We start from the raw sequence: 10197 nt of genomic DNA, 5'->3' as shown, positions 1-10197 counted from the left end.
TTTGCTTACTGCTTTGAATGCAGGGCCTCCCACAGAACTTGGCAAACCGTGAAGACTTACACAAAATTGCTGAATGAGTGAATGAATTAATGATGGGGGCGGCCTTCATGCTCAGTGAGGACACCAGCCAGGCTTCTCAACATTCATGAGAGATGGTGGCCCCCATTTCTTGTATTCATGATTTCTAAAACTTCCAGGTTGGCGGGGCATGGTGGCTCATACTTGTAATCCCAGGCCAAGAAGGGCGGATCACTTGAGGTCAGGAGTTCAAGACCAGCCTGGCCAACATAGTGAAACCCAGTCTCTACTAAAAATAAAAATAATTAGCTGGGTGTGGTGGTGCACACCTGTAATCCCTGCTAGGAGGCTAAGGAAGGAGGATTGGAGAATAGCTTGAGCCCAGGAGGCAGAGGTTACAGTGAGCCGAGATTGCATCACCGCACTCCAGCCTGGGCAACAGAGCAAGACTACCTTTCAAAACAAAACAAAACAAAAACAAACAAACAAAAAACAACCTTCTAGATTTGCCTCCGCCACCACCATGGCAGACTGGCCTCTTCAGGCCCCAGTGATGGGAGGTCATCTGTCCTCAAGTGCCTTGCAATGTGCCAACCTAGAGACAATTTTTCTTTTTCTTTTCTTTTTTTTTTTTTTTTAGACGGAGTTTCGCTCTTGTTACCCAGGCTGGAGTGCAATGGCGTGATCTCGGCTCACCGCAACCTCTGCCTCCTGGGTTCAGGCAATTCTCCTGCCTCAGCCTCCTGAGTAGCTGGGATTACAGGCACGCATCACCATGCCCAGCTAATTTTTTGTATTTTTAGTAGAGATGGGGTTTCACCATGTTGACCAGGATGGTCTCGATCTCTTGACCTCGTGATCCACCCGCCTTGGCCTTCCAAAGTGCTGGGATTGGCGTAAGCCACTGCGCCCGGCCGACAATTTTTCAAGTTAGATTTCCAGAAGGCCGCACAGCTGGTCCTGCTCATTTAGCTCTTCCAAGGGTTTGATGCACTGAGCTGCTTTCACATCCTCTACTTTGTCAAATGCTCTTTTGGAAAAGGTCACATAAAAACTGTTTGCACGTGTTGTAAAAGCATTGCTCATTGATTTCTTAGTGTCTCATATATAATGATGAATTAATTTCAGAATTGTGTATCTATCCTTGGACAAGATATTTAACCTCTCTGGGCCTCAGTTCCTGCATGTGAAGAACTGGAATGATAGTGGCTAATGCACATGGCTGCTATGAGGAAAATAAATCATGTATTTAAGTCACACAGTTGTGCCAAGTACCCGGTACCCAATAGAGTTATTCAATAGAGTTTTTTTTCTTCTTCACTTTTTGAGGTGGAGTGCAGTGGCATGCCATCAGCTCACTACAACCTTTGCCTCCCAGGTTCAAGCTATTCTCCTGCCTCAGCCTCCCGAGTAGCTGGGATTACAGGTGTGTGCCACCATGCCCAGCTAATTTATTTTTGTGCATATATATATATATATATATATATAAAATATATTTTTTTGAGATGGAGTTTCACTCTTGTTGCCCAGACTGGCTGGCATGCAATGGTGTGATCTCTGCTCACTGCAACCTCCGCCTCCCGAGTTCAAATGACTCTCCTGCATCAGCCTCCCAAGTAGCTGCAATTACAGGCATGCGCCACCAGGTCCAGCTTTTTTGTATTTTTGGTAGAGACAGGATTTCACCATGTTGGTTGGGCTGGTCTTGAACTCCTGACCTTGTGATTCGCCTGCCTTGGCCTCCCAAAAAGTGCTGGAATTATAGGCATGTGCCACTGCGCCTGGCTGTTTTTGTATTTTTAGTAGAGACTGGGTTTCACCATGTTGGCCAGGCTGGTCTCGAACTCCTGACCTCAAGTGGCCCACCTGCCTCGGCCTCCCAAAGTGCTGGGATTACAGGTGTGAGCCACAATGATGGCCTCAATAGAATTATGAATAAAAACTATTATCACGATGATGATGCTTCTCTTTTGTTTTGGGCTGTCCCTGCCAAAGAGCAAACTAGGAAGAACAGCAACCATGCTAACCAAAAGAGATGGCCGCTGCTAGGACTGAGTATGGTCAGTTTTGAGATTTGCGGTTTGTAAATATCTGTTGCACGGGCCTGTGCTTTGCGAGTGTCTTCATCCTCACCTGCAGGCTTTGCAGTTTGAGTACTCCATCTCTACTAAGGGAGGCAACAGCCTCCCTTAGTAGAGGCCAAGGCAGGCAGATCACTTGCGGTCAGGAGTTTGAGACCAGCCTTGCTAACATAGCGAAACCCCGTCTCTACTAAACATACACAAATTAGCTGGGCATAGTGGCACATGCCTGTAGTCCCAGCTACTTGGGAGGCTGAAGCAGGAGAATTGGTTGAACCCAGGAGGCAGAGGTTGCAGTGAGCCAAGATGGCGCCACTGCACTCCAGCCTGACAGAGTGAGACTCCATCTCAAAAAAAAAAAAAAAAAAAAAAGGACAATCACTCAGAGAAAGGCCCCGCTGATGAGAGAGCTGGCTTCCCCAGTGATGTTCAGTAGCTTCCTGTTTTTGTTTCTGTGTTGACTGGGAAGGCGCATTGCAAAAAACAGAACTCAATTAAACAAAATCTTTCTTTCTTACTCAGTGGTAAACTGGGTAAACTGAACTAACATGCAAATTTATGGCACTGGCCCAGCCTTTCCCATGGAGAACATAGATTTTACAGAAAAAGAGCCCCAGATCCTCCTGGGAGTTTGGCAGTGTCATAAAAACTCTAACTGTGGTCTGAGAACTTCATTGTTGAATAGTGATATCTTAGTCATGTGGTACCTTATGATTTGCAAATAATATGAAATCCACATTCTATTGCGTCTATTGTACACCTGAAGCAATTGAGCCTAAGAAAGGTTAGAGGACTGTCCCAATGCCACAGAGCTGGCAAGCAGGGGAGCTGGGACACAGACCTAGGACTCTAAGTTCCAAGTTGGCTATTTTTTAAGAGGTGGGACCTTTTAGGAGGTGATTAACACGTGAGGGCAGAGCCTGCATGAAGGGGATTAGTGCCTTTGTAAAAGAGACCCAAAGGAGTTTGTCTTTTCCACCCTGTGAGAACATAGAAGGTGTCATCTATGAATAATGAGCCCTCATTGAACACCAGATCTGCTAACCTTGATCTTGGGCTTCCCAGCCTCCAGAATCATGAGCAATATATTTCTGTTGTTCATAAATTACCCAGTTTCAGGTATTTTTTAAATAGCTGCACTAAGACAGGTGCTAAAGGAGGGGCATGTACAAGCTATGCACAGAGAGCAGGGTATCTACTGGACAGTGGAGGGGAGGCTGCCTGGAAGAGGAAGCGCTGGGGCCGGGCTGTCATCAGAAGAAGAATGCCCATTGGGACAAGGCAGCCAGGGATGTCTGCTCATCATCTGAATTCAGGACCACCATCAGCACTCATCCCTTTCTCCAGTGGTTTACCATCATCTGAATTAGAAATGGTGGTCCCGAATTCAGCTGATGAGCAGACAAATTCAGAGTAGTGACAAAAGCCAGTGCTTTTTTTTTTTAAAAGTGAACTTTTTTATTGAAGTGTCATATACACAGAGAAAAGTGCAAACTCATCATTACACAGCTCAATGATTGTTCACAGAGTGAACCCACCTTTGGAACACCACCAGCTCCAACATATAGTCCAACATCCCAGAATAGAATTCCAGTACCCCCAAACCCCCTCATAGTCCTTACCAGTCACTACCTCTGACCAGAAGTATCCACCGTTTTTATTCCTAATGGCACATATCAGAGCCTGGATTTTTAAAAAACTCAACAGGTACATTTGGTTATTAGGAACAAAGTTACCAAGAACATTCTTTCTCATGTGTGTTGATGGATGGAACAAGCATTTCTTTTGGATCTAAATGTGCATCTACATGTGGAATTATGGAGTCATACATAAGCTAGGAATATGCTTAGCTTCCTACCAAATTTGGATTATGTTACATTTTCTAAGCAAGGGTGGAGAGCTGGGGGAAGGGGGCTGTGTGACTTAAGCATTATTTGATCTCAAGTACTAAAAATAGACCGATAAATAAATAAATACATAAAATATAGCTTTGACCAATGTAAGGGGGAGAGAAAAGTGTTTATTGGTCATTGACTAAAGCAAACATCCAGAATTGGGACATCTGTAAACATGAGGGCAATTTAGGTCCCCAGAAAGTTGTGGCTGGCATACAAGTATACATGCTCTTTCATTTCTCAAGGGTTTATTCTTACCTTCTGCAAACAGGTCTTCTCTACAATGGAGGACAGGGTTGCTAGTAGACTCTGATTTCTTATTGACAGGTTAGTGACTCTGGGAGAAAAAGACTTTTCTTTCTCACCTCAAAATATAAAAATGTTGCAAAGGGTTCTCATAGGCCCCGCTCAGGTCATGTCCAACCCTTTCCGATCATTGAGGTCCCCAAAATGAAGGCCAGGCCTGAGTCAGGAAGTTCCAGGAATTGGGTGGTGTAACTGGCAGTCCTGCTAAATCACATAATGAAAAGAGGAGGAGAAGATTCCCCCAGGAAGATCCATAGCAGGTAAATAGGGAACGGGATGGTGAGCAGGTGAGGATAATCCATGCTTACCAGGTGGTGGGAGGCAATGACCATCTGCTTAACTCTGCTGGGAACCAGGTGCTTCACTAGGTGCTTGGCATATGCTATGTATTTTGATACACAAAACAATACTTAATGTAGCTGTTGTGCCTGTTTTAACTGATGAGGGACCCAACAAGTGATTCTCAGAGTGAAAAGCCCAGTTATTGGATTCTGCTCTTAGGCAGCTTGAATGGGCTGCAATGCCAGCTCTTACCCCAAATCGTCTGTCCGTTCCTTTTTCTTCCTACTGGATGAATGTGGGTCAAGAGCAGTAATTAACATTTTAAAGTATTTCCTCTTTGGGTGCTTACTGGAAATTGATTCTCTGAACCTTGATGGAATAGGCCCACGACTGAGGTGGTACTTGGAGCGGGGGGTCTCTGGCAGGTATGCAGGTCGGGAGAGGGTGACATGAGGCTGTAGGGCCCTGAGGCAATGAGAAGAGAGAAGTCTGGGGGCTCCAGACCATCTCAGCCCACTTTGCCACTTTGCCTAGGGATCTGATATCTGTCTGCTTATCTATACATTCTGCAGATCACATCTGTTGAGAGTCTACTCTGAATCCAGCACTGCCTTAAGGATTTAAGCTTAAGGATTTGCCTACGAAGCTCACAGCCACATGGAGGAAAGGCAGGTGAGTTACAATAATGCACTGCTCAGAGCTGTGTCAGGCACACCAGGGGTGAGGAGGCTGAGCCAGTGGTCAGGAAAGACTTCCCAGAGTGGGGAGCGCTTGAGCTGAGCCTATAAGAGTAGGTAAGAATGTCATGATGTTGTAATTTAAAATATCCAACATAGACAGGTGAGGTGTTAACTTATACTTCATTCTAGGGACAGTCTGTTGCCCTGATCAGAAATTGACATTCCAGAAAGGTGTCATTCCAATACTCCAGCTTCCTAATCCTAAAGAAACCGGAAGTTTTATGAGTTAGGACAGTAAATACTAGAAACGGCTTTTCAGTAGTGGAAATTATTGGCTTCTAAATTAGTTTAATGGATGATAGAAATGTTCTTTTGTTGATGGAATTAGTGATGCTAAATATACACATGAATTCAGTTACACTGGCTAAAGTGTTTGAACTCTCCTACCTCTCCATAACCAGAGTTTAACAATCTACTGAGGCCTTTAGCACACACTCTTAGGGTGGTGCCCAGGGCTTGATAGATCGGTGATTGGGTTGGAGGATTTAGGTTGCTGATGGCATTACAAGGCTCATGGAATGCTACTTTGTATATCCGCTTTAAGTGTACCTTTGAACATGTAAAGTGGTTTTGAGATCACCTAAAAAAGCCAAGCCCTGGACTTCACCAAACTCAGAAGAGTTGCAGACAGTCTTTTGCTTGCTTGCTAAAACGTGTTTCCTTTAAAATTATCCTGGTCGAGCATGGTGGCTCACACCTGTAATCACAACATTTTGGGAGGCTGAGGCAAGCAGATCATTTGAGGTGAGAAGTTCAAGACCAGCCTGGCCAACATGAGGAAACCCCATCTCTACTGAAAATAAAAAAAAATTAGCTGGGCATGGTGGTGCGCACCTGCAATCCCAGCTACTTTGGAAGCTGAGCTGGGAGAGTTGCTTGAATCCAGGAGGTGGAGGTTGCAGTGAGCCAAGATTGTGCCACTGCACTACAGCCTGGGCAACGGAGTGATACTCTGTCTCAATTAAAAAAAAAAAAAAAGTATCCCCACACATGGCAGAAACTGGTTCTAAAAATTGTATCATAAAACGGTGAAGATGTGGTGTTTTGGGGGCTGCCTTTACCTGCCAAAAAAGATTGTGCATGACCAGACTGGTTTAGGTCAAACTGCAACAAGGAAGCAGGCGAGTGTCACAGGCAGACGCCGGCCCCCAGCAGGAGGAACCTTAGGGACTCAGGTGCAAGAGAGGTCTCAGGGACTTGCAAATAGGTGGGTTTACCAAGGGTGTTGGCTGCTGGGGGTTGTTCCTGAAGGACTTTTGCACTTTACTGAGCTTGGGTTTTATCCCTTAAGTCAGTGTTATTGAAAATGTGTGCAAGAACTGCCTGGGATGGGGGCAGTAGCACTCTAGATTCTGCTTTTAAAATAAGCTCCCCAGGTGATTTTCAACTCGCCCGAGTTTAAGAATACCATTTTAAGCCATTGGTATTAGTTTTTCAAAGTGCTGAGGAGTGCTGGGGGTGCTGGGGGCTTGGGGTGGCAGGGAGGGAGATGACTGGATAGGTGCCTCCACAGCAGGGCGGCGCATGGATGGGAGGTCGGAGGTCAGGAGATTTTCGGACAGTCCAGATGACAGTGCTGGAAAGGGCGGGCAGTTTCAAAAGACACTTTAGGTAGTGATCAGTCGGCTGGAGTGCCTGGTAGGCTGCAAGGAGAGCTGAGTGAGGCAGCCAGCCAGGCTGATGACTGACAGGTTTCTGGCTTGGGGATAAAATGGAGAGCTTCCTCAGGCTACTGTTGGGTCTGTCCTTTCATCCTGGGAATGCAGATGGAAGCATGGCCTGCAGTCTGTCATTCTCGGGCCTGTCTGGGCTGCTGCCCCAACCACCCATGCCGATCTGTATGACCAAAGTCCCCTCAGCCCACTTGAGGCTGCCCTTGCTAACAGCTGCTCAGCCTCTTCAGGTCCTCGGTCCCTGCCTGTGCCATGCCTGGTTGCTGATGAGTTCTAGAAGGTGCGGTTTCAGATGAAAAAGGCATTATGTGATAACACTCATAAAAGGAGCTATTATAACCTTCACTAGTAAGTTCCTTTTAAATAAAATAAAGACAATTCCCAAAGTGGATTATGTGGAATAGACAATGAGGGCTGTTTCCTTATGCTCACTGTTGCCCCAAATCCCTGCCAGATGGCCCGGTAGAGCAGCTCAGGTTTCAGCAAATTGCAGCACCTCATCAGGACTCGATTTCATGTTTTTAGATGCTGTAGGCCTCTACCTCAGATGATGATGACTTCTTAAACCTGTATGACAACACAATGGAAGCATGCTAGTGACGTGTCCAATGAAATGTGAAACAATCTGTGAATTCTTTGCATATTTTATTTTTCTTTTTTTGATTTCCAACTCACACACATCTGGCATATTTTACATCTTTGCAATAAAACATGGTTACAATAGCTTAAGGAATTTATATATCCAAAATATTTCACCATGATCTCAAGATGAAATGAACTTGTCTTCCAGATGTTCAGTATCCTCCCAATTCTAAGCTACAAACTCAAGATATTGCTTACAGCCTGGTGATGAATAACTTAATCATTATGCTGATTCCCCATAATTTCAGAATTTCATAAATACAAACAACAATGAAGAAGGAATTCAGTGCTAAAACTTACTAGTACAAGGTGGATAACAAATAAGTAATCACATCAATAAATAATGATATGTTTCTGGTGCAAAGTGCCAATACAAAGAACCCATTATCTTGTTTTATCTTTTTAAATAAATGACTGCAAGTGAGTGTAAATTCTGAGAAAATTACATTCCTGTAACATGCCTCATAGCCCTACCGACACAATATGTACATCTATGACGATACAGTCACCAAATATACAAAGAAGAAACATGAAGAAAGTGTATATACCCCTGGGTGTATAACTTGATCAGTACAATGTATGGAAAATCATTTGATAGCCATCATTTTATATCATAAAAGATGAAGCGCCTTAGGCTAAGAATGTGGCTTTAGGTGAGAATTTCACGAGAACCTAAAAGAATAACTTCAGTTATTGTTGTAATAAAGTCTGACTTGTTATTAAAGAAACTAAGCTATTCAAGAACCAAAGAGAGAAAAAAAAGTTAGCATCAGATTATCCTCCCCTAATGTATACACACCAAGCCAGTGGGATGACTCTGGAAGTGCTGGGAAGTTATTACTACAAACTAACGCTCATGACTCCTATCTATACAAGGAAAACCAGGACCTCATCCCTAAGCCCCCTTTCTGCTGTGTCTTCAAATTATGCAAGGTAGGGCTGAATTTTCTTTATTATAAAGTACCCCAAATGGCAAATAATGGCTTAGTATCCAAATGCTTTATGACCAAATTTCACTCAGAAGGGATGAATTTAGATTAAAAAGTGCAAACTATATTCTGGTGAAAATGTCAAAAATTACTGATGGAGCCCAAATTCAACCCTTTCATACAAGCTGTGTCCTTGGACAGATCTTTCTGTTTCATAGTGTGAATGCACCTGTTCCATCAAGCCATCGGGAGTAAAGAACATGCAAGTTGTAACTCCACAATAAAATTAAGAAACATTTTGTTCTTTATACAAGGTTTTACTTTTATAAAAGTATCCCTTTTAAATAAGATGCATCTGATGTACAAAGTATCAAACGTGTTTTTTTTTTTTTTTTTTTTTTCTCAGCTTGAAAAGAGGCTGGAAATGGGATGCAGGTTAGGTTCAAAGCTTAAACTTTGTAACAGCTGGACACAAGGTTCCTCAGAATTGTCAAAAGTCTCTTGTGACACATCCTACAACCTTTTCTCAAGAAACAACAATATATGAAATAATTACCAAAACATCTCCTAATTCATATAATTTACATGATATAAGCTTGCTTGATAGCAGCTGGTGTTCGGTCGTGAAAAAACACACAAAGTAAAATGGTTGCTGACTACAATGTACAGCTATTGCTGGGTGTGATGGAATGTACAAACGGAGGTCGATGTAGACGAGTTTTTTCCACCAGAGATATTGCCTTTCCACGCAGCACTTGTGCTCTCAGCTTTAACTCGGCTTTTGGTTCTTCCTTTGTCTTCAGTATCTGTTCTGATGCTCATAATGCCACCGATTAAAATCTATATTAAAAGCTACAATGCTACCAGAAGCCATGCCAGTGATCAGAGTCCTGGAAAAGCAGAAACAGCAGGTAAGAGTGATATAAAATCATTTCTGTGGTTGCTATTTTTACACTAGACAGCATCGCAGTCTCAAAGTTTGGCATTTTACACTAGGCAATATCATTATCTCAAAGTTTGCCGAGTCTTAATTTTGTGTTCAAGGAAGTAGGACTGAAATTTCTTCTCAGTTCTGCTGGGAGGGCATAGTTAGCCTGCACATGCCTGCACAGGCAGCTCTGCTGCAGAGCATGAGAGCCCACAGAACCAAATTTCCAGCCTCCGCTGGGTGCCCCATTTCTCTCAGCAATCGCACTTGTGCCTGTCCGCTGCCTTGCTTTGGACATCTATTGGATTCTCTGAGGGTATCTGGTGTTTCTTCCTGTTTCTCTGATCTTTCTTTTCTTTGCCCCCTTGAATCACTCCACCTCTTGCCCTCTCGTTCCACACTCTCCCTGGATGTAAATGCAATGATGTCTCTTTCTGAAGCCCCAGACACTGATTTCTCATTACCAGTTGGAGGTCACTGCCAGGCTGTGTCACAAAACCCTCAGATTCAACATGTCCGCCATGAATCACTGGTACCTTCTGACCTTGCTGGTCTTTTGCTGGTTAGTTGCCCTTGTCTCCTCTCCCTCTCCCACCTAACCGATCAGCCCTTCAGCTCTGAGGCTTCTTTCTCAGAGATGTTCCTTCCCCAGTCCCGCTGCCACTGACCGAATGTAGATGAGTTTCAGAATTTCTGTCTACGT

The 10197-nt window shown here is 44.0% G+C and overlaps 1 protein-coding gene across 12 annotated transcripts in view; it reads right to left on the bottom strand.

Annotated features, from left to right (window-relative positions):
* Positions 1-7623: 7623 nt before the first annotated feature.
* The window catches only part of NBEA (neurobeachin), a 707023-nt gene continuing 704449 nt past the window's right edge, over positions 7624-10197 (bottom strand). For 11 of the 12 annotated variants that reach the window (XM_037741813.1, XM_017537951.2, XM_037741815.1 and 8 more), the window contains one exon: positions 7624-9456. In XM_037741813.1, the coding sequence (XP_037597741.1) occupies positions 9366-9456 (91 nt within the window). In that variant the 3' untranslated portion in view covers positions 7624-9365. The remainder of the gene's footprint in view (positions 9457-10197) is intronic. The other variant, XM_017537954.2, reaches the window with a different exon arrangement.

The sequence above is a fragment of the Cebus imitator genome, unplaced genomic scaffold, assembly GCF_001604975.1.
Source record: "Cebus imitator isolate Cc_AM_T3 unplaced genomic scaffold, Cebus_imitator-1.0 Scaffold108, whole genome shotgun sequence".
NCBI classification, from domain to species: domain Eukaryota; kingdom Metazoa; phylum Chordata; class Mammalia; order Primates; family Cebidae; genus Cebus; species Cebus imitator.
The sequence above is the reverse complement of the archived record's forward strand: the minus strand, read 5'-3'. Positions and strand labels throughout refer to the sequence as shown.